Below are 24,831 nucleotides of genomic sequence, written 5' to 3'. Positions count from 1 at the left end.
CAGTATCTCTGCACAGCAGGTGTTAGCAGACTACTTGACTGACTACGGGACAGATTTACCAACACGTTGCACCGATGGTGTTTGGTGTAAAAAAATACTGTGGGTATTTACAAAGAGAATGAAGTGACAGCACAAAACTGCAGGGAGGAGAATATTTAAATGAAGCCCGCAAAAAGATTTACTAATGTTTGCGACACGCAGTTTGCTGCTGATTGCACCAATCTTTACCACAGAAAAAAAGCAATTCTTATTTTTTGCACTTGATGTTGAAATGAACTGATTGCACCTGTGTTTGGAAAAGAGCACGACTTTTGTAAATCCCCTGTAAAACTAAGCAAACCTATAAGTACTATTTGGTGATTGTGCTAACACACTATTTTGCTGCAATTTTATGCAATTTCTTTGCTTGGTAAATCTGCCGCATTGGCAATTTTAAGTTTGGCCACCTTTTCTTCTTACCTTGTCCTTCAATAATATTAATCCTGGGTTCACTGGACCAACTGTTAGATTTATTAGTGCCTATAGAAACTGGGAGAAGGAAAAACTAGGGGTTATAGAACCACAAAGTCTGCTTAGGGAGGAGGTTGGGGTGGATGTACGGGCTGACAAAACATCTTAAACACAGGAGAACTGAGTTTGTTTTCTGTTTCAAATTTTCTCTTTGCACTTTGAATTTAATTTGAATTTCTTTTTTCCCCATTGTTGTGATTCTGTCACGACGTACGGGGTGGACTCACGCGCTGGACTCCGGGGATGATGCACACAAGGAAATTTATTGCAGAACAATGTCCAAAGAGAGTATATACACAGATATGAGGCAGTGCTATGTACAAAAGGTGAGGGGGGCAGGGCTCCGGGGAAAATCCAGGGGAACACACTCGTCTCACTCCACACAATCCAGACACGAATCCACTCGCACACCCGGGGAACAGTCCAGGGAATCTGTACACAAAGAGACGCTTGTTAAATGCTGAACACATACACTGCATGGGAAAATACTTGCTGGGGCGCTCGACTTTCACTGACGCGATTCTCGCAACGATCCAGCGAAGAACAGCCATTGCTTCCCCTCTTAAATACCACACTGATAAGGCACAAGGCCTTCCTCCGAGGCCGTGGGCCAAGGGCGTGAACCCATAATGAGTTCAGCCCTGGCGAGAAAGCGGAGAAGAGAGAGAGAGGACTAGAGAAAAAGAGGGGGAGACAGCTGATCAGCGACCAGCTGAACCCCCAGGCCGTGACAGTTTCTGACAGTTTCATCACCTTAAAACAGTTTTAAGAGACAGATGGTCAAATCAGAAGGTGAGATTAGCTATACGAAGATTTGAAGTGAGGTCCAGCTTTTTGTTCAGCAAAGGTCTCATAATGTCAATTCAGATTAAAGAGGGCTCCTGACAGGAAGGGGAGCTGCTATGGTTAGCTGGCTTATGCTGGAGAGACACACATGAATGTGTCAGCAAACCTACAGCAGAAAAGGGAGAGATGAGTAGATCTAAGAAGGCGACCGTGGCTCAGGGGGTTGGGAAGCGTATCTGTAACCGGAAGGTCGCCGGTTCGATCCCCGGGCTCTCTGTCCTGGTCGTTGTGTCCTTGGGCAAGACACTTTACCCTACTTGCCTACTGGTGTTGGCCAGAGGGGCCGATGGCGCGATATGGCAGCCTCGCTTCTGTCAGTCTGCCCCAGGGCAGCTGTGGCTACAACTGTAGCTTGCCTCCACCAGTGTGTGAATGTGAGAGTGAATGAATAGTGGTATTGTAAAGCGCTTTGGGTGCCTTGAAAAGCGCTATATAAATCCAATCCATTATTATTATTAAGAATGCACACCTTCTAAATTTTGCACCTTCATGTCAAACAGCAAGTCTAGCAGGCTGATTTGCACCCTATTTGATGGATTTTATTCAAAATATTAAAGAGACATTTTATCACATGTTTGTAGCCTTGCAAGATAAGATAAGCCTTTTCTTGTGTTCACTGAAGTCAGGAACTCAGCCCAGCATCCAGCCGTGAAAACTGTCTGTCAATCCAAAAATAGTAGCCCTAGATTACCCCGTGAGGCAGATTTGAAGCTTTGGTGACAGCAGTGTAAGAAATTATCTAGCATGCACTGTGTCTTGCTATCTTCAAGCAAAGTTTGAGAAAGTACACACTTGTTTGGCATTATACTCCCAGGTCAGCCTGTGACTATCTTACAATATGTCACCGTTCCCCAATAACTCACCAGTTGTTGACTCTTTCACAGAAATGAACAGTGAGCATCAGGCATGTTCAAATCACAACAAGGAGGATGTGTTTTGGTGACACAGTGCACAAGGCTTTATTTCAATAAGACACTGAAGCCTGTGAGGTGAGTTTGATGCCTTAGTCCAAAACTGAGTTTCTCTGCTCATTAATTTATCATCACTGTTTCTGATTATCTTTTTTGCTGCATTCATGTGATCAAAAACGTGACTTGAGTACCTGACTGCCTTCTCTTGCGTCACTAAATGTGTGCACTATCGTCCATTTGTGTTTAACTGTATGTGTGTGTGTGTGCATGCATCCTCATGTGGGACAGCGTATGTCACAGGTGTAACATGATGACCCTGATAGCTCTTGTTGATAGCTCTCAAGTCAGAAAGTCCATGCAAAGATATGAATTATTGATGCAGCTGGGACCAAAAATAGGAGAATGAGACAGAGAGAGAACAAGATGTGTAGAGCAAGGAAAGGAGGTAGAGTCTGAGAGGATCAAAAAGCAAGAGAGGAGCGGACAGAGTGAGCGATGACATGAGAGCGAGGAGGAAAGCAGTGGGAGAGAGAAAGACGGCAAGAGATTGAAAAAGAAAGAACGATGGAGTGATCTGGCCCTTTTAGCCTGCGAAAACTGCCATCTATCAAATGTTCGGCCAGTAAATGGGGGCTCACTAGGCTCCGCTGCTGCAAACTACATTATTTACAGCTACAGCTTTGCCAAAATGGACACAGGGATGGCTTCAAAGGACTGATCCAAGGTTTTATTTTAAGCCATCAAATTATAGCTGAACAAGACCAGGTTTTTATGGGAAAAGTGCTGCTGGCATAAATCACAAAATGTGGCTAGAACAGAGAAAAGGTGGCTTCAGGTTTGAGCTTTAACCTCTAATGCAAGTGTGAACTAAAATGCTGGCAGAAAACTCAAACACAGTGAATGTTTAAATTCTTCTCAATAGCAGCATGTTATATCATATGTGATATGTGAATTTCTACTTTAAAAATGTAGTCAGCAATATACTTTTGATTTGACATTTTTGTTATCATCTTCATGTAACCCACCAAGGGATGGCAGAGTTAGCTTTAAGCTAACTCTTAAAGCAGAGTTAGCTTTAAGCTAACTCTGGTACAATGCATCCAATGGGGGGCATTTGTGTTAATAATGTACATGGTCTCTTTTCAAATAAATGTCAATAAAAGCAAAAACAAATACTTTATGTGTAACATTAAAGAGGTTTTTCATAGGAAGGGACACTGAGCTCTCATTGTAGTTTCCCCTTAGCTATAAGGAGCGCCTTAAGCCCCTTTTCCAATATTAGCTACTCGGATCGACTGGTTTTCCATTACAATTGAGTACCTCCTAATGTGCGTGGTCATTGTCATAGAAACGTCCTAGCATCCCACGATGTAATTAATGAACGATACAACAAAAGTGGACTTCGTGGCAAAGATATACCAGGCGGTTTTGATTTTCCTGAATGAGATGCTCTCACAATCGAGTGAAACTACTGACCAGTCAGTCTGTGGCATGCAGTCTGAGAACGTCACATGTTAGTACCTGCTAGGAACTCTGGCTGAGCAGGTACTATCTTAGTACCTGGTACTGCCATCTAGGGCAGAAGGATTTTTCTTTACTGGTTGTTGCATGCTTTGTTGTGTTTGATGATAAGAGTATTTTTCTTTTTTTGCATGCTTTTACTGTATTTATTGGGACTTCTTCTGGAGAGACTCCTCCCCCCTGCTTTCCCTAACTAATTAGATACACCTGGAGGGCATAGAGGACGGCAATCAATCAGGCCTCCCTTGTTGTTGGTCGGAAAAGGGAAACATAGCTGGCAAAGGCAGTGAGAGCCGTGGGGTGGCAATTGGCGGAAGGGCGCGACAGCAGGAGAAGAGAGAGGGTCCAGTTGATGGCAGCTAAACACTAAAGGCACGGAGCAGTGGCAGGCAGAGTTTGGAGCTTTGCCCTCGCGGGTGGAAGGTGGTGTGGAATGGCGAGGAGACGACGGAGGACGCTGTCAGCCTGGCTCCCACTGGTGGACTCGGCGGACCCTTAACGGCCAAGAAGTGTTGCAGAGCCTGATTGGGACCCTTGGGACTTTAGCTCACTGACTGAGGACCTTTTGGACTTTTATTGTGCTGAGTTTTATGTTTTAAAAAAAATTCTCTTCCCTGGTCAGGGTATTTTTATGCTGTAAATAAAGTGTATTTATTTTTATTTAACTATTTTAACCGGGTTTTTTGTCTTTCTGCTTCCGTGATCATCCCTTGCTGCTCGTCCAGTTTCCCTTCTAGTATACACCCATGACAGTACCAGGTACTATGACCTAATGATAAACCCTGAAAACCGTGGCAAACCATGGCGAGTCGATTCAAGTAGGTAATAATGGAAAAGGGGCTGTTGTGGTATTTAGACACACAGCTCATTTCATTTACCTAATTTTGAGGCTTGAAAAGCTCTTGGGAGCCCACTATATACCACATGCTCAGCACCGAACCAAAAATTAACTGCTAGCTGGAAAACCCTTAAGTTTTACAAGTTAAGAACATAGACAATAAAAAAAACTGATGGAGTCACCCACTGATCCTAGATTGTATATTTTGAAGCTTCAACATTAGCGTTTTGGCCACTACCGTGTTGGCCTTTTGGACTGAGAAGTTCCTTTGTCTGTATTAGTGTTGGTCAACTTACTTGAAAAAAGTAATCAGTAACTAATTACTGATTACTTCCCCCAAAAAGTAATCCCGTTACTTTACTGATTACTTATTTTCAAAAGTAATTAATTACTTAGTTACTTTTTAAAAACACGATTTACAACCTGAATAGGTGATAAAGCGATAGATCTTTCAGCCCAATTCTACTTTTTTTTTTACATAATCCATCATACAAAATGTAATCAAATGGAAAAGTCTCTTTTTTAAACTTGTTTTATTAGTTTTAATCTTTTCACTTCATGCATCAAGCAAAAAAAATTTTTGTGTTTACACTCACTCTTTCAAATAGATGCAAGTAAAACACATCAGAAAATAAATAAAGTCAAAGACTAGCGGTCCTTTTGCTCTATTTTCACCTGTAAAGCAGGAGTGGCGTAGGCGTAGGTTTACCCTGGTGCAGGTGTGCCGCAGCGGTCAGTTGAAGAATCCGCGAGTTTCTCTATGAATTTCCCATTACGTCGTTGCGCACTCGGTGCTTGCTTGGAAGTTTAGGGGGGTTTTTCGCTTTAAAAAGAAGTTTCCTTCCCACGCACAACGGACGCTAATGTTTTTAGTAAGGTCAGTACTTCCACGCTTTAAACGCTGCACGCTCATACTCTCTCCCGCACTGGATATTGTTGATCTGCACACAGCTGTTGTCACAAACGACGCACTTGCTTACGTCACTGTCATGAGACCTTCTCGCAAAAAAAATCACGGTTTTTGTAACGCAGTAATGCAGCGTTCCTACAGGAAAGTAACGGTAATCTAATTACCGTTTTTGCAATAGTAATCCCTTACTTTACTCGTTACTTGAAAAAAGTAATCGGATTACAGTAACGCGTCTGGATGCTAGCTAGCCTCTGCTAGCTTGCAAGATGCATTGATAAACTGCACTGGTGCAATGAGGATATGCTGATATGCTAAGTAACAGGCTAATAAAATACTTGAAAAACATCCAGTCATAAAATTACATAAATAAAACTACGAGCAAAACTGCATAGCATGCCAGCTCATTATTTATTTAACAAAAAAGAAGACAAAATTCAGTGAAGCAGTATGTAAACCCTTCCAAACAAGTATGGTTTGTTTAAAAAGTTCACACTCAGGTTTCTACTCTCACTGACTTAAGCACAGTTTGATCAGATTATGTATAATGTGCTCCTTGCTGTGTTTTTTGAACATCTATAAATAATTACCACATTAATGCTTAACAAATTCAATAATAAGTGCAATGAGAAAGTATTTTTTAGTACTCTGCATTCCCTCTCCTGATTTCTTGTTTTGCTCACAGTTAAATGCTTCAGAACATCAAACATGTTCTAATATAAGTGACTCATAACCCAAACAAATACAATGTGCAGTTTTTAAACAATTATCTAATTTATGTCAGGAAACAAGCTTAAACCTGCCAGGCCCTAAGTGAAAAAATACTTACTGCCATGTTAAATCACGACTTAACTTAACCACAGCTTGAGTAAAAGGAGTCCAATTGTACTAGCCACACCCAAACCTAATAATCACCAGGCTGTCTAATCAATCAATCAATCAATCAATCAATCAATCAATCAATCAATCAATCAATCAATCAATCACTTGTTTGGTTATTTTAGTTTGGTTAATATTAAAATGTGTTTGACGATCTGAAACAAGTGTGATATATATACAAAAAACTAAGAAATCAGGAAGGGGGGCAAATACTTTTTCACAGCACTGTATATCTCATGCCAACAGCCTGAACAGACTATCAGCATTTACTCAGCATGTTACACTGTGAGTGAGGAGGTTGGATGTTGAATGCAATCAGCTGGATTGCTTTAAAAAGAGGAGAAAAGCACAAAGAGGAAACTGAAAGTCAGCTGGGTTAAGAAGCGACAGACATGGATAGCAAGGGGAGGTGACAGATGTTCACGACATGTTCACACTTTTAAGCCAAACATGTTTATTGACATGTCTTCTTTCAGCGGTATAGTAAGATTCAGTGACACCTTTGATACGGTTGAATAAAATCACTACTATTCGCCTACTGACTAAGACAATAATCAGTTTAGGATTTTTGATGACAAAGTTTAATGTGCCTTCATACAAATATAATAATGTCAAAAATAATCCAGTGTCAGTAACTATTTAACACTCCAACACAGTGGCTGGAGGTATTGCAAGTTAACACTGTTTGCCATCTGCCATAAAACACAGGGTAGGACACTGTTACTACCCAGCTCTTTCTCATTCCCAGGGCGTCAAATGCTGGTGTTTTGTCAAAGCTGTGTCTCATGACACAAGCTATCCCTTGGCATCACCTGGCTATGTCTCAGTAGTGAGCAGTGTTGGGTAAGTTACTTTAAAATAGTAACTTAGTTACATTACTAGTTACTTCTCTCAAAAGTAACTCAGTTACTTCAAGTTACTCGTTACTTTCAAAGTAACTAGTTACTAGGGAAAGTAACTTTGGTTTTACTCAGAATTCTCTTGTTAATGTGTTGCTCCCATAACTTTGCAGTCTTCTAGCTTGCTTACTTGCCACAGTGCACTGTGCCACCTACCAATAGAAAGAAAAAGATAATGTGCATATTTCCACGAGAGAAATCCCACGCCTGGACCGTCATTGACTGCTGCCATGATTCTAGCCTACGTCACAGCGTCATGTGCGCCTTTTACATCCAACACAAAAACTGCAGTCGTGGTGCTTTCGATTGTACTCAGAACTCGGAAATTCTGCCTTCTGAATAGGAAGATGTAGGTAACACCAGACTGCAGATGAGCTGCATACAGGGCTGGACTGGGACAGAAAACTGGCCCGGGCATTTTGACTAGAGACCGGCCCACCATTATAGGAAAAATCATAAAGCCTTTGAATGAAAATAAACACTGTTGTGACAGTGATGTTCACTGTTCTGATGGTATATATGCATCAATCTATCAATCGTTTGTTGTAAGATTCAGATAATTATTTTTTAAAAGCTAGACATTTTAAATGAGAATAAGAAAGAAAAGTATTTCTTTGTGCCCCCCTCTCCCTGTTAATGCCCTACATGCCCCCCTGGCAACACTTTGCTAGACCCGCCCCTGCACAGTTACCAGCTGTCAGCTACCTAAAAAAGGATCCTGGTGTTATTTGTCTCTCAGAAACAGTTCATAACTTCAACTCATTCATGTCACCTAAAAGGTAAACCTGTTTCTCCATCACAGCTCTGATGATTCAGTAAGGACATCTCCTGGTTTCATCTTCATGTTTCCCTCTCACCAGATAACCAAACCATATCATGACCAGCAGCTTTACAGCTGTGGCTCCAGCAAACATCAGCTGATACTAGAAATTAATATTAAATAAATTCTAACAACAGCTGATCAAGCTTAAACGTGCTGCTGTTGTTTAGCGCGACATCCGCTGGTTTCCTCTTTCGGAGCAAAGTGAGCGATAAACAAACGAGAGAGCTGATCAGCTGATCACTGATCAGTTTCATGATTGAAGTAAAAACGGGAGAGGGAGGGGGAGAGAATGAGAGGAGAGGCAGCTGTGCAGCAAAGACACAGAATAAATCCAGCTTTGTGTCTTTTTCATTGCAGCTGAATTACGGGACAATCTGTTCCTTTTCACCTCAATAAGAAACGCGTAATATTTCCTCTGAATACCAGACGGGACGGTTGGCAACTCTAATAACTTATGAACAACATAAAGTTCAACATCATTAACTTCATAGCACCACCCAGCTGTATAGAAACTCCGTCATGCTAGCTAGCACGCAGTACGGAAAAGGTCAGAATAACGAAAATAAACTCCACCTAAACTTGGTTTATATCTGACCCAGAGAGACTGCAGGTCATAACTTCTTACCTGAAGTTCAGTTCACACTTGGACCGGCGGCCGCCTCGGGTCTCTTTTCCTTCATCCACCTGCTGCCTCCACCACTTGCTAATGTTACTGAATCTGTGGAAGCTCCGCGATGCCACCACACGAAGTAACGAGTAACGACCCTATCTAAATCCCAGTAACGAGTAACGCGTTCCTGATTTTGGCATAATAACTAGTTACCGTGCTCGTTACCACAATAATAACGTAGTTACTGTAACGCGTTACTTAATAACGCGTTAGTCCCAACACTGGTAGTGAGAGCAGTAAATTGGAGCAGAGTCATCAGTAGGATCTTGCTGCTACGTTGTCACATATAGAAGATTACAAAAAAACAACTTGGCATTTTTAAACATGCACAGTTATACTATTATAATCAAACAACAATCTAAGGAAGTAATTCCTTGCATTAAAATCTTACCAATGTGTGAGTGAAAATGAATGGAAAAACTTAGATAAAAACATGCAAAAAACACAAGGCTTCCAAAAGAACCACACTTTACTGGCTGACTTTACTCTGCTGCCACCGTATCACCAACTGTGAACTATATCACACCTCAAAAGAGGAAGATAATCTGCCATGATCTAATATTGGTACTGATGCACTAAAAGCACTGATGCAAAAGGACAGTTTATGTATATAAGTTGCAACACCAAGGGCATTTGACAGAACAGCAGCGTTTGACTCTCTGATTTAGTACATAATAACTAATTTTGGGGAGTTTTGTGATCACAGTTTTTATTTAAATCAAAATCAAAATCAAAAACAAACCAACCAAAAAGTAGCTATAGAAATAGCTAAAAAGCAGCATACTAATTTTAAAGCATTTTTCTTAAAAAGCTAGAATATTAACACCAGATTTCCCAGTTTTTGCGAACATCAGTCTTAAGTTTTGATGTCTGGGAGAGCGTGGAACATCACAACATAAAAACTCCAGCTTATCAACCAGAGAGAGAAGCCTCATTTTGCTCTGATGAATAATAAAGCTGCCTGCATGTACAGTGTGGTTAGTATGAGGAATATTAAACATTAGAAGTCTGTCTGTGTGCGTATACACTGAGGCGGAGACAATCTGCAGCACAGTCACTATCAGCCTAATCCCTAATGCGACATCTTAGAGCACATTAAATACTGTTATATAATAGAGAAACAGAACACTCACGTTTTCGTGTTTCTCTGTGTGTTTTCATTTCTGTCTGTCTGTAGCTGTTATGTTCAAGCAGTTGTATACATTCTTATGTATTCTGTCACTGCATCACATGGATATATATATTTATAAAAACGTCAGCGTCTGATAGTTTATATTTTATTTTGAATTTAAATGTCAAATAGCTTTATGTGGGAATGTTATGACATCATCTTAAGAGCCACCCAATTTTGCAGCTTTCTCCCACAGTGCAGAGCATTTTTGCTCATTGTTTTGGTTTTATGGCCACGCATTAAAATAGATTTCGAACCAAAAGTAACAGTTAGATTTGGACTTGACTCTTTCTGTTTAATAAAGGACTTAGTGGTTTGAATTACACATATTACTCCATGTTAATCGAATCGTTCAGATCTAATGTGCAACACTGTTTCTTGTTTGAGTCTTTTTTTTTAACGGTTTTTGTATTTTTTAAACTTAATATTAAAGCCTTCATATGTAAAGTTTGTCTTAATTGTCACAGCTTCTGATAATACTGTTAAAGATTAGACTGCAAAAAAGTTCTAACTTTCAAACAGTGTATGCTGGCAGCACCCACGAGTGAATTCATTCAGCTCATTATTTCCAATGAAAGGAGCAGATTAGTATACCTAGCTGCTTGTACAAAAACAAACACATTGTAGATTGCAGAAACTCAAAATGATTAAAATCTACATTTAAAGTGCTAAAAAATGAAGCTAAAGCTCTTCAAATGTAGGACTCTCCAAAAGCAGGTTAAAAAGCAGAAAAAAAGGTTTTTAAGGGTGGCTATAGCTAATGTCTCAGTTCATGACAACAGTACAGGAGGCGAATTACTATATAGTGTTGAAATTGAATTAGCACCCAAGGTTTAAATTATTAATGCCTGCTTTGAATGTCAGGGGTGCTTACACAAAACTACAGGGTGGGCCATTTATATGGATACACCGTAATAACATGGGAATGGTTGGTGATATTAAAGTCCTGTTTGTGGCACATTAGTATATGTGAGGGGGGAAACTCCTCAAGATGGGTGGTGGCCATTTAGACGTCGGCCATCTTGGATACAATTTTTTTTTTCAACAGGAAGAGGGCCATGTGACACATCAAACTTATTGGTAATGTCACAAGAAAAACAATGGTGTGCTTGGTTTCAACATAACTTTATTCTTTCATGAGTTATTTACAAGTTTCTCTTTGTTCACAGCCATTGACATGTCGAAGAGGTTAACACGCGAGCGGATCAAAATTGTGTTGATATCTGGTGAACACAGTAACTGGGTTATTGCAGCAGATCTCAATGCAAGACACCCAACGAGACCACCCATCTCCCATGCTACAGTTAGCAAACTGCTTGCTAAGTTTCGTGAAGCTGGTTCAGTGTTGGATTTGCCAAAATGTGGACGCAAGAAAACTGTCACTAATGAAGAAACATCAGTGGCTGTCCTAGCTTCATTCAGCAAGAGCCCACAGCATAGCACTCGCCGCATGTCACTGGAGACTGGCATTAGTCGAACATCCCTTCGGAGGATCTCAATGAAAACAAAAATTGGAACAGGACCCTCAGTTCACGCAGAAGATTTTGTTCAGTGATGAGGCAAACTTTTATGTGAATGGTGAAGTTAACAAACAAAACCACCAGTATTGGTCTGACACTAACCCACATTGGATGGATCCCTCCAAGACTGTTGGAACAACAAAAGTGATGGTTTGGTGTGGTATATGGGGTACCATTCTTCATCAATGGAAACCTCAAGGCCACTGGATATTTGAAATTACTACATGATGATGTGTTTCCCTCTTTATGCACTGAAGCTGGCACGTTCCCTGAGTTTTTCCAGCAAGATGGTGCAGCACCACATTATGGGTGCCAGGTCCGAGCATTCCTAGATGAACAGTTTCCTGGAAAGTGGATTGGTTGTTGTGGGCCAGTTGAATGGCCCCCGAGGTCTCCCGATCTGACCCCCTTAGACTTTTATCTTTGGGGTTATCTGAAGGCAATTGTCTATGGTGTCAAGATACGAGATGTGCAGCACCTGAAACTACGGATACTGGATCCCTGTGCTGGCCTTTCTCCTGCGGTGTTGCTATCAGTGTCACGGGGTGCCGAGGCAGGCCGTGTGAAAATATAAACGGACCCAAGATGCAGACTGCGTAGTTGTGAGCGAGCTTTAATAACCAAAGGGGTGGAGTACAACACAAAGCAGGGGTGGCGAGAAACAGAACTGAAAATACTCTAAAATGGGAAAAACTAGAACTTAAACAACAGAGAACACAGGGAGATTACACACAGGTGGGGGACACAGCTGGGAGGGATTAACGTGACGAGACTAGGGAGGCGAACTGAAAACACTAAGACGCAGACCTTCACAATAAAACAGGAACTTACACATACAAGGACACAGACTAAGAAACGCGGACTAGATAGAGGAACACACGGGCAGAACAGAGTAAACACTAAACAGAGGAAGAACAGAACCAAAAATCACACTAATAGAAAACACAAAACCCTGGGTCAAAAGGACCCAGGACCATGACAATCAGTGTGTGAAGAATGGGAGAAGAGGGTTGCATTGACAATTCCACACAATGGGCAGCACATTGAACACATTTTATAAGCGGTCAGAAACTTGTAAATAACTCATGAAAGAATAAAGTTACATTGAAACCAAGCACACCATTGTTTTTCTTGTGACATTACCAATAAGTTTGATGTGTCACATGGCTCTCTTCCTATTGAAAAAACAAAAGTTGTATCCAAGATGGCCGACTTCTAAATGGCCACCATGGTCACCACCCATCTTGAGGAGTTTGCCCCCTCACATATACTAACGTGCCACAAACAGGACTTTAATATCACCAACCATTCCCATTTTATTACGGTGTATCCATATAAATGGCCCACCCTGTATAACCACAGAACTATAACCACTGGTTGCCTTAGCTTAGCTTAGTTTAGCTTAGCGTCACCTCAGATAATCTGAGTCTTGGAACTTGTTTGTGGTGTTTGTGGTCTTATCAAAGGATTTAACAGATAATGAGCCTCAAATTCTTCCAAGGTGGAAGAAGGTGGAGACCAAACTAGAGCTAAAAGATCTCAAGAGAGAAGTAAATTTTAATATTTGCAGAGTATTCATAAAAACCTACAATAAAGCAGCACCCGGAAAGGAAGCGGACCTTCCTGAAAGTGACAGACACTGTTTACACACTATATTTGACCTTATACTATCATTTAGGTTTTCCTGCAGTTATGTCATTTTGTTGTGACTGTTTTTCTTCCATTTTCATTGAAACCAGACCGACCGATCAGATTTTTTCATTTTCTGTTTTCATTTCAAAAAATGAAATCCAGGTACAAATTTGATGTAGGGATATAAAAGCAGGCACTATTTTCTCAAAGTTTAGCTGCTATCAGCTCCTATACTGAACATTTTTTTCAGCTGACCTCAAGAAGCCAAAATCATCCTTTGCAGCACTGAAAGTTTTGTATATTGGCCAGCATGCTTATGTGCTTTCACCATTGGTATGGGAAAGTGAAGCTGGGATGCCATGAATAGAAAACAGAGGGTCTTTGTTTGCTATATTTGACTGCTGTTTTCTCAATCCATGCTAGTTTCCTAGTATGTTTCCTTCTGACTTCTCTCCCTCATTTCTTGTCTTCATATTTTTTTGTGTGAGTTATTCCCTCTCTTTTCCTTACTTCCTGTTTTATTTTGACAAGTAATTTGCTCACGCATCTTATTGTGTTTTTACTTCCTGCATGTGTGTTTTGTTTTTTGTTGTTGCCTCCTTTATGATTCACCGCCTGCCTTCTTTTTGTTTTCCTATTCATTCGTTCCCTATTAGTTCCCTGTCTGTTTATGGTCCCGTCTCCCTGTCTGATGTCTGTTTGCATTCCTGTCCTCTGTGCTCTTCAGTTCCTTATGTTTAACATTTTTTTTAGACATCACTTCTCTAAAGTATTACTCAGTGCCTTTTCTTTGACATTAAATCTAATTGAAGATGAAAAAAAGTCTTATTGCTCAGACTGCCTGACTCGTGTCTTTTATTTGGTTCCTAGCTTAGACAGATTGTAAACACTCTTGCAATAAGATTAGGAGTCAGGTGTCGCCAACTGTTGCAAGATTGTGGATCTATGTCACCAAAGGCTTCGTTCATATTTTATACTGATTTTGTTATGATTGAGAATGATATTGTATATATATATATATATATTGCTCTAGACCTGTCTGCTTCCAAATGAAGCTGCCTCATTACTTTCAGTCTATCTGCACTGCATATAACGCAGACACAACATCATCATACCCAGCGATAAACAGCTTACAGGGTCTTACTGCAGCACAGTGGGAAACTGTAGATTAAAAAAAGATCTGCCCTGATTGGATTCATCTTTCTACGGCATTAATGATGTGTTTCTTTTTTTAGTTTCTTTTTTTTTTTTCTGATGAGAACCAGTTGTATCTTGAAGCATCTGTTCCTGCTGAGACAAACCACATTTGACCCCAGAGGAAGGAAGCAGTCAAACACGACAGAGGGGATTTGAAGGGCAAAGCTGCTGGTTCAAATCATAGACTGTTCAGAAACTGTGGCCCAGCTGGGGAATAAGTTCCCACAAGAGGTTCCTTGAGCGGTTACTGAAGTATTGTCGTGTGTGACACAAGATTGGGCTTATTTGTTTGGACTAAACAGAAGTGCTTTTAGTTTTATTTGTTATTTTTTATTAATATTTAATGGGGGGAAAATGTACTGCCCACACTGGTTGATTGACTTGTTGAGAGCTGGAGTGTAGCCTGAAAATTCTGCTTTGCCATCACTGAGGTAACTGTGACACATGAGATGAGAAGTCATTGATCTCTGTGGGGGAAACTGCACCATCACAGCATCTGAAGACCAAAGGAGTGTAAAATAGAAGGGAAAGACAAACATGATACACGAGGGAGGAGAAAACACTGAGATTAAATGTAATGTAATGATTAAATGTACACTGTAATCAGAAGTTAAAAGTTAATGCTTCCACTTTGATTCTTCTCTGGTTTCCACACCTGGATACTCAATTTAGTTCTCAGGATTGGAACACTTAACCACTTCCTAATCTGTAGGATGAGGATTTAAGGGAAGATCTGAGCTTTGGGTGACTCCCCACAGCGTTGACGTTAATTTGGGAGGGAAGTAACAGTGGCAGATTAAAAATAAGCAGTCAGATAAACATGTGAACTTGCAGTGACACGTCGAGAGGCTGGGGGACTGGAGTCCTGTAGAGTGTCTGAACTCCTGTCTGATCTACACCGCAGGGTGCAGTAAGAGTCCAGTAATAACTGGTACAAAAAGTGATTAGACGCTGCTGTTTTAAGAAGAGTTAATGACAGTGAGGCATTTTAATTTATAAAAAATGAATAGGAGCACAAATTGATATAAATGTCTTTAAAACTACGTTTATCGTTTTAAAAGAATTGAGTGAAAACTACAAACTATTTCATGTGAACTGAGGTGGATTTGGCTCTCAGTTTCGATTATCATAATATAATATCAACTGTTTCTAATAATAAATTAATTAAAATGTTCAGCCTTAATCTAGATTCCATTTCTGTTTACCTTTTATTTTACAGTGGATGTGTATCTATAAGAGTGCCATCTATAAAACAAACCATGCCAAATGCTCCAAAAACATACCTTGGGGAGGTATACAGCACCATCTTGTAGCAATCAGAGGTTAATGCAGTTCAACGGTGGAAATCAGAGAGCACAAAGCGACAATTGGCAAAGAATTGAAACCTATATTTTGCTGAAAACAGTACAAACACAACGTTTTAAATGTAGAACTTTTTTACATTTTTTTTAAAGTGTATATAATTTACTTTTAAAGCTGATGCCTCCCTCATTAAACATTGGACACGGGTGTGTCACTTAAACACTACCTCTATGCTTGTTAGAGATTATGAAGCAGTGTTTTTCTACTTCTTCTTCAGTGCTATACGAAAGTCTTGAGCTACCCCTCATTTCTTGATATCCTCCAGGCTTTTTTGTAATGTTTAAAGTGCTCTTGAGCTATAGTTTTCCAGTTTTCTGAACTTTTAAAAGATTTTTTTTTTAGTTTCTTTCAGTCCAGTCCTTGTATCTGACCATTATCATAAGAATTTTTTTTAAAATTCTTGTTAAACCACTAAACACCAAAACATTCAAGCATGCGACCCAAGGTATGAACCATACACATAACAGAGAACCAATTTTAAATGATATCTTTGGGCTGCTTGTTACTTGTAGCCTATCACAGAAATCAACTTGTTCCCATATCTTTAGCAAAATCTATGAAAAATGCCAAAGATGACAGTTTCACTGGCATAAAATAGTATTTTTACACCAAAAACGTTAATCACAAAGCACTACTGACATATTTCAGCATGTTTTGCAGCGTGTCCTTGAAGATATCTGGGGAAACTGGACAAATGGATGACAAAGGAAGAAGTGGCAGACCTAAAAACAAATATCTACAGCAGGTGAACAGTATTTGACCACACCTTTGTGTTTCAAGGGCAAGATATCTCCGCGCTTCCTGCCCATTGATCCTGCGATAACTTCACCTTTTGTTAATCTTCTCATTCCCTCGCTACTACTTAAGATATTCTACATGCTGGAGTCTTATGTGTTGCATTTGTTTTTGATAAAATGTCTTGCTTTAAGTGGCTTACTAGTTAAGGACTAGTGTAGCACTTGACCTTTTTTAAAAAAAACCACAAATCTGTGCTGATGCCGAATGTGTAGAATGTCTTTGACATCAAAAAGACATCTGGGTGGAAACCTGTGTTCATGTAATCTTCACTTCTATCTTCACTTCATCCTAAAATGAGCTCAGGCCCAGAGAAGATAGCATTGTTTCTGGATCTTGTGTACATATGTATATTTTCTTTGCATGCTACAATTTTCTCTTGCACTGAAGAGTGTACAGAGATTTCTGTGGATTCCCTGAACCCTTCTCCTTTACCGTTACTTCTGAAACCCAGTCATGTTACTAATTAAACTAATTAGCGGTGAGATGGTCCACCAGTTGGTTTTTCAGCATAGAAGAAGTTTTCCAGTTTTTTTTTAAATTGCCCCTGGCTTTTTTTTAATGAATTCAAATTCAACCAGACCTCCTATTTTTTAAAATCCATTTTAAACATTTCATATACTGTCTCTACTCCTATTTTAATTAGAAATATTCTTTACTTTTTAAACATTCTATTATTTTATCATAAATACATAGAAACACAACATTTAACCTGTAGTCAGCACAGTTGTGTACTGATCATGCCTCGAACTAATGATGTGTTGAAAGCAAACTGCTGCTAATGAGCAGCCTTCAGCACCACAGAAGGGTGGACAGCTCCCCTTCTCTGGATAAGCAGGATTTCAGAGAAGCTCCGCATAAAACTTTATTATATCTAATAAGTAAAGTGATATAAACATGCAGCAGGTGTGAACAACTGAGAGGTCTCAGAGTATACAAAGCCTGTTGATGTGCAACTGTTTCCTTACTATCATATTTTCTGTTGAATGATTTGTTATGAGGATAATTTTAATTTTAATTCAAATCTATTTTATTTATATATTTTATTTATATTTATATTATAGGATAGTCTGATCATAAAGAATTATAATAGTGTAGCCTAGAAGTAATCACTCTGAGTGATCAGCATCACTCTGAGACAGGATGTTTCTAATTTTAGAGATATTGTGTCAATGCAAGTAAGCAGTCTTACATATTTGTTTAATGTGCATTGAAGGACATATCCTGGTCAGAAATGACTCCAAGGTTCCTCAGTGTTACTGGAGGCCAAGGTAATGCCACCCAGAACTGGAATCTAGTTAGATACCATTGTTCTAACATTTTCAGGGCCAAATACACTTACCTCAGTTTTATCTGAATTTAGAAGCAGGAAATTAGAGGCCATCCAGGTCTTTATGTCTTTAAGACATTCCTGCAGTTTAAATAATTGGTGTGTGTTATCTGACTTCATGGATAGCTAGAGTTGGGTATCATCAACATACCCATGAAAATGTATGCTATGCCTCTGAATGATACTGCCTAAGGGAAGCGTGCATAATGTAAACAGAACTGGTTCTAACATGGAGCCCTGTGGAACTACATAATGAACCTTTTTGTGTGAAGAAGACTCCTGTTTACATGAATAAATTGGATTCTATTAGAAAGATGTGATTGAAACAACAGCAGGGCAAAACTTTCAATATCGACAGCGTGCTCTAGATTCTACAATAAGATATATATATATATGACAATAAATCACAGATGTGAACTGTTTGGTGCAAGCAATGGAGATGGATCCACAAAGACAATTTCTGTTGTTTTAAGATCATATTCCTAACAATAGGATGATTTCAACAAAATCATGACATTTTCGAAGGCTATTAATAAACATCAGCACCCTTAATAACAGCGTCAGTCTTAGAAAAATACTAAAGGACTGAAAATGGATGGAAAACTGCCATGTTGGGATTAAACATATTCACTGAGAAAAAGCTTTTGTTCTCTGTAGCGTTACTAAAACAGAGATTTAAAAATCCTTTCTGTTAAAAGAGAAAAATGATTTGGGAACCCTTAGTACTAAATTCTTAACATTCATAGAAATATTGTTTTTACTGTTGCAAAGAACTAAAAAAAATTAAACTGTTATTATCTGTCTATAATAGAAGTTACTTTATGAATTACATTTCATTATTTCTTCATATATTAGAAGATACAATAACAGTTACCTTTTGATAACTGTTTAAAGATAAAGGTTGTATTAATCCCAACAGAGTCAAAATTTTCAGCAAAAATAAAAAACATATATATAGTTTTTCTCTACCTGGATTAGCAATAGGCTAAACACTAACATCATTGTCAGGGCCAGCAGGAGTCTGGTGGAGGAAAGCTGTTTAGAAACTTCACTTGATGCCATTAACTCTGTGAATCCTCTAGATGGCAGTGTATGAATGCGGCCACACGTCAATGGTTTCCATACTGGCCTCCTGTGTTATGTTTTTATACCTGCTGGTGTGGTAGGGATTTCTGTTACATACAGAATAACATAGTTTAAACCTATATAAATACATTTTTCTCCATTAACCCCTCATTTATGTTGCAGTTCCAAAAGTTAGGACTATGCACACCCACTGTCCAAAAACAATTTCAAAGCAAAACTCCCAACTTTGCATTTTGAAACATTAAAGAACAACAGTGACATTTCCACAGAAGGTCAAGAGCTATGCTAACACTTTGATGCTTTATGATGCTTTTAATACAACATGACATTAGCCTGTTGCTTATGTCCCCCGATGACTAATTCATACTAATATATGAGCCACAGATTTTTTCCCTAATTTGTGTGACACTGACCTTTGACCTTGTATGCTATTATCTTTAACAATATGACTTGAGCAGAACTTTCTGAAATCTTTGGCTTCTATAAGCTCTAAAAACTTGATATTTTAAGATATTAATGCAATGTGTGATTTTTTTGTGATGTCATATTGAAAAGATCTAATCAAATACACTGTGTCACTTCTCTGCACAAGTGTTGTGCAGCTGTCTTGATGGCCTTTTGTATGACATATTACGCGATATGGTTCCCTGAATTTTTTCTTCAAGGTCAACTTTGATCTTGGCCATTAACATGAAGGTCAAGGTCAAATGCTTCTTCAGCCTGGGTACTCATGTCGCACAAGGCCAGTATATTGCTGTGAAGTTTGAAGATGATCTATAAAAAACGTTTCTACTGGTTTTCACATTTGGTGTGACCTTGATGTTTCAGCTAAATTAAATCAGCTCGAGCTATTGTTGGTATCTACCGTCACTCAAAGTTTGAAAATGATATCTCAACAACTGTGGACAATAGACTGCTGACAAACAGACAGACAGGCCGATTACTTAGAATAATTGTATAATTATAACAGAATAATGTTTTGTCCTCTTGCTGCGTTCTTGTTTGTTTTATTTGATCGTCATCATTGGATCACTGTTTCGTGATTGTTTGACCTGATTGATTTGTTGCTTCTATGAGGCGCTTTGTTTTATGACTTTAGAAACCTTCTGATAATTGCTATGATTCACTTTATAAGACAAACAGTTTTTGTGTACGAGCCACTGTTTTTTTTTTTACATAATTGATTAAGAAGTATTTCCTTCTCATCCCTTGAACACGTTTTTGTGTGTGTGTATGTGTGCTTTGCACACACACACACACGCACACTCTCACCCTTGCGCAAACTTTTTTCACCCGCCCTGATTGGTGGCCTCACAGCCACAGAGGGTGGGGAAACCTTGGGATTAATTAGCATACCTGTGCAGTCCGATAAATGCGCCGGCACGCTCACCTGATGCTTCGGAGAGCGTCACACACAGAGAGGAAGAGGGGGACCTTCGTGTGTAGTGTACGGTGCGAGTGAAAGTCACCGTGGAAGTAAAGCTCAGCCAAGCTCTCTCACCTCACCGAGAACCCGATCAGGCTCCGCCGTCTGTGCGTTAAGGCGCACAGCCCAAACTGAGAACTTTACGCTCTCCCTGGAGGATCGTACCACCCCCTCCTCTTTCCTCCGGCTCTCCCTGCTTGACTGTGCCTTGAGGCTTTCCGTAGGCCACTTCTGACTCTTACGCCCGGTTCTGCTGAGTTGTGGCCGGTTCCACCCAGAGCCCCGGGTCACCCATGAGGCTGGAGGCCGCAGCCAGGATGGATCTGTTCAGGAAGCTGTGGAGAGCGAGGAAGCTGATCCTTGTGGTGTTCATTCCGCTGTCCCTGCTTCCCTTACCGCTCATCCACCCTACCAGTGTGAGTACGAGAGAGAGAGTGTGAAAAAATGTGAAGTTTTTATCATTACACGCAGCATATACACGCAACAGAACGCTTACCATAACCAAATGGGTTTCAAAATAAGAGCACGGTAGAGTTTAACTGTATAATTTTCACTATCAATGTATTTGATGGATAGAATATAAAGGTATTAATATTCTATTGGAAATTATTGACATATAAATGCGTCAAATTTATTGAAGTTAATTCGTAGTTCGACATATACACTTTTTTTTAAATGCACAGATGTGAAACATTTAAAGACGAAATGACGAGAAACTACTTTTAAAGCACCAGAAAATCTCTTCAAAGCATTAAATGTGATGGATATACCAGTGCCTATAAGAAATAAATTAAAGATGTATGTTAAAAATAATCAGTATATGCGAACTTAGGTTAAATCAAACATCATGCGCCAATAATTTACTCTTAATAAATACCTAGCAACCATCCGGCACAGCAGTAAACAAGATATCCAGTTGATCTGTGGGTGGTGATGCTGCTGCTCTTGGCCTCAGTGTCCTGATGGGATCTTGGTGTGTGTGTGTGTGTGTGTGTGTGTGTGTGTGTGTGTGTGTGTGTGTGTGTGTGAGGGAGAGAGAGAAAGGCGCACTGTCCTCCGTTTTGATAATCGCTTGTCTCGAGCTCCCCCGATCATCAGCTGAGCCGTGTGTGGAGAGGAGATGTCGCGACTTGTTAATGACCTAAACATCATCGTGCTCCTGAAAAATAAAAAAGTGAAGAGGGAAAAGATGGGAATAAAAGGAGAGAGGTCCGTTCCTCTTTTGCGTGTCTTCCCTCCGAATCTGGGATAGCTCTGTTTTCAGTGTCCTCGGATTAGTGAAATCGTAATGAAAAGCACAAAATTACATGAGCCATGTGCAAGCATTCGCCATTCTGAGACTAAAACCTTAAACTTTTGCTGCTGGGGAGTGAGTTTCATGTATTTTTTAAAAAATATTTGAATATTTGTTTTGTTTGTTTCAGACTTTCTGATTGTGGTGTGGTCTCATATTTACCGAGGCTCAGACCAGTGCATTTCTCTGATTTGCAGAGCCTCTCTGGTTAACGTGGTCACCTGTCAGATTCCATGATATCCAGTAGAAAGCACTTTTTTCCCTCTAGTGTAGGTCATACTGAGAACACCTCAATTGGGATTAGGATTCTTTTTCTCCCGTGACCAGTGAAAGACAGTAGCAATCAGCAAACCAAAATTGAAGCTTTAAAACACCCTATCAGAGCACGTCACTGTATTTATGATGCAAATGGTACACATTAGCTCCAGTTTGTGACTTTAATGTATTACAATCTGAGTCACAGAGGTAACAATCAATTTAAAGGGAGTGAGAATGTGTTGGTTTGAAAGGCCCACGTCATTTCAAAACTCACGGCATGCGCAATGCATTTTCAAAATCCTCAAGGTGTTCTGTGATAAAACAGTCGTAAGAGAGGCGATGCGCTTTAGATCATATTCTGGGACATGGCCATAGTGTTTTCTACACATATATCAATTGTAACTACAGGTGTTTCTCTGTGTTTATTTTAATGTCATTCATATTCAAAGAAAGTGTTATGCTCCACAAGTTGACCGTCAGCCAATAAGAGCGATCGCCAAGGAGCCCTGCTGTTATGTCAGTGGTGGTGGATGTTTGGCATGAGTAAGTGGTGCAGGATGAGGCCAAGAAAGAACAAAAGAACAAAAACTTGACTACAAAGAAAAAGAAAGAAACAACCCAAGCAATTAAGTTATATAATCAACCCACAACCACGCTGGATTTGAGCCCCCACGTGGCTTCCTTACGACACCAGGGACCCCAGACTGTGTCGGGAATGTGACTGGTTCAGAGAAACATTGTGTGTGTGTTTGGAGAGGTCCTGTGTCCAGCTGCAGCTGAACAGGACATCTGTAGGATGCAGTCAGGCCAGGTCAGAGAGACTGAGGACAGGAACAAAGAAGCAGAGTCAGTGGCAGATAAGCACAGTGCTTATCAGAGGCGCACGTGTGCAGTTTCACAACTTTCCAGAATTTTTGCTGAGTCCAGACAGCTACGTATACACACACGCAAAGAGATGTTCCCTGGCCTTTGGCTTGGCTGCTGTGATGCACACACTGAAAAATTGCTGCTACTGTTAAAAAACTGGCAGTTAATTACGATTTATATTTGGTGAGCCTCTGAATTTTCCTTTAGCAGAAATCTGGCATTTGTGGTTTTTAGCTGTCTTGTCATGTGGATGGATTGCCAATGAATGTACCCTGTAGGACGATAACTGTGGTGATCAGGACAAATATGTGTATGACTCACCTAAGATGGTCTTTTTAGCTGTGATGTGTACTGATGTTCTTTTAAAAATGCTTTTATTGTCAGAGCAATTTGGATAATTAATTTGTTTGACTGATATGTCATCCATTTGTTACCCAGTTCAGGGTAGTGGGGTCTGTAGGTGTGCACTCTATAACTGATGAGATAGCCGAGGTACACCTTGGACAGGTCAAACTCCAGTCTTAGAAAAGGAAGTTTCATCAGTGTTGTCAGTATCAAGTCAGTTTTCATGTGAGTATTTTTCCATACAAATGGGCACAGGAGTGAACCGTGTGCATGTTATCTATTGAGCCGTTTAGCCTTCTGCTGATTGACTCAGTGAAAAACGTTTGAGCTGTGATCTAATCTGCCTATCAGACATCCTTAGGTAACTGTCTCTTCTTTTTCTAAACTGAATAATATTCCTGTTCATTTCCCAAGCTGATCACGGATAACAGTTAGTTGACGAGGCAATCAGTGGGCTTCTGTTTAGAGAAAAGCTGACCTATCAGCTGTAAAACACTGAGATTTCAAAGAAAAACATCTTTTCTCATCCCAGTAAGCTCACAGTAATCGCTTTGCTCAAAGCTTCTAAAACCACACCGGGCTCCGATGCAAAAGACTCAAGAAGTGTCTAGTGAATAGCTGTAAAGAGAAAACTTTTGCATTCCTCTTTCTTCCTCACAGATCTCACAGGAAAGTAGGAAACAACAAGTCCAGGGCATTGTTACAAACAAATTATGAGTCCTTTTGGTGTCCTGATTGTTAAATGCATTTAAATGGTCTAAAGCATGATCTATTTCACTGTTTTCATTAGCACAAAGAGAGTAATAGGATGCACTGTCACTTATGGATGTTTCTTATGACAAACTGCAGCTAAATACCCAGAATATAAAAACTTATATTTTTCTTCTCTGCAGCATCTTGCTTGAGGAAAGATACGATTGTGCCTGAAGGGTCCATTACAGTTTGTTAAGCCGTTTAACATTTTCCCTCTGGTTCTCCAATATCACATTTTACAACAGAAGCAGAAATCAAGTGAACTCTCACCTAGATGGAATACAAAAAACAGCATCTCACACTTTCATGCCTGTCACAGCCGGGGTGGCCGGTCAGTTGTCCACTTTCCCTCAAAAATGGCCCTGCAGGTGGCACTTTCATAAAATATATGTAGGCTGATTTTAATTTTGTCACCACAGAGAGTTGCTAATTTTGTAGTTGAAATGATTTTTAAGATTAATAACTGGTTACATAACCTTCAGAGAAGCCTGCCTTAAATCAGCACAAGCAGAGGTTATCTTTCATGTGATGACTTCGGAACCTCGACACGTCTTAGCGTGAAGTCTTTTCAGCACAAAGGTTGAAGTACAATGGCTTTAAAAACAAGCCAAACAAGGAAGCCAAAGAGTAGGATTTGAGGATCTAACTGAAGCTGCAGTTTCTGTGGGGCAACTGTGCTCTGATAAATAGTGACCAATAATCAATCATGGATTACTGCTGATTTGTCTTTTTTGTTTATCTGTCCATTTGTTTGTTCTTTCCGAAGGTCACATTTCTTTTTCTCTTTACATTCTCATCAGTGTGCTTTCCCCCCCGCAAACCAGTAGTCAGACCTTTGGCATGGCTTTAATCCTATCCCCCCCAGGATTAATAAAGCATTCTGATTCTGATCTGGCAGACTTCCAGCACGTCCTCGGTGTGGTGTTGTGTCCGACACAGGCAGGAGCTGTAAAGCTAGCTGTTAAAGTGCAAAAACTCATTATTTGGACAC

At 39.9% G+C, this 24,831-nt stretch overlaps 1 protein-coding gene and 1 long non-coding RNA gene across 3 annotated transcripts in view; one reads left to right on the top strand and one right to left on the bottom strand.

Moving 5' to 3' along the window:
* Positions 1–754: 754 nt before the first annotated feature.
* Positions 755–20,731, bottom strand: LOC145421457 (uncharacterized). Its single transcript, XR_013902819.1, has 2 exons — positions 20,288–20,731; positions 755–942 (listed from the first exon to the last, which is right to left on the bottom strand). It is a non-coding gene; the product is annotated as an uncharacterized LOC145421457 (long non-coding RNA).
* Positions 20,270–24,831, top strand: part of slc13a4 (solute carrier family 13 member 4) — a 22,573-nt gene continuing 18,011 nt past the window's right edge. The window contains exon 1 of one of the 2 annotated variants that reach the window (XM_026146348.2): positions 20,270–20,739. In XM_026146348.2, the coding sequence (XP_026002133.1) occupies positions 20,617–20,739 (123 nt within the window). In that variant the 5' untranslated portion in view covers positions 20,270–20,616. The remainder of the gene's footprint in view (positions 20,740–24,831) is intronic. The other variant, XM_026146347.2, reaches the window with a different exon arrangement.

Source organism: Astatotilapia calliptera, chromosome 17, assembly GCF_964374335.1.
Source record: "Astatotilapia calliptera chromosome 17, fAstCal68.1, whole genome shotgun sequence".
NCBI classification, from domain to species: domain Eukaryota; kingdom Metazoa; phylum Chordata; class Actinopteri; order Cichliformes; family Cichlidae; genus Astatotilapia; species Astatotilapia calliptera.
Note: the sequence above shows the minus strand (reverse complement) of the source record. Positions and strands in the feature narration are given on the sequence as shown.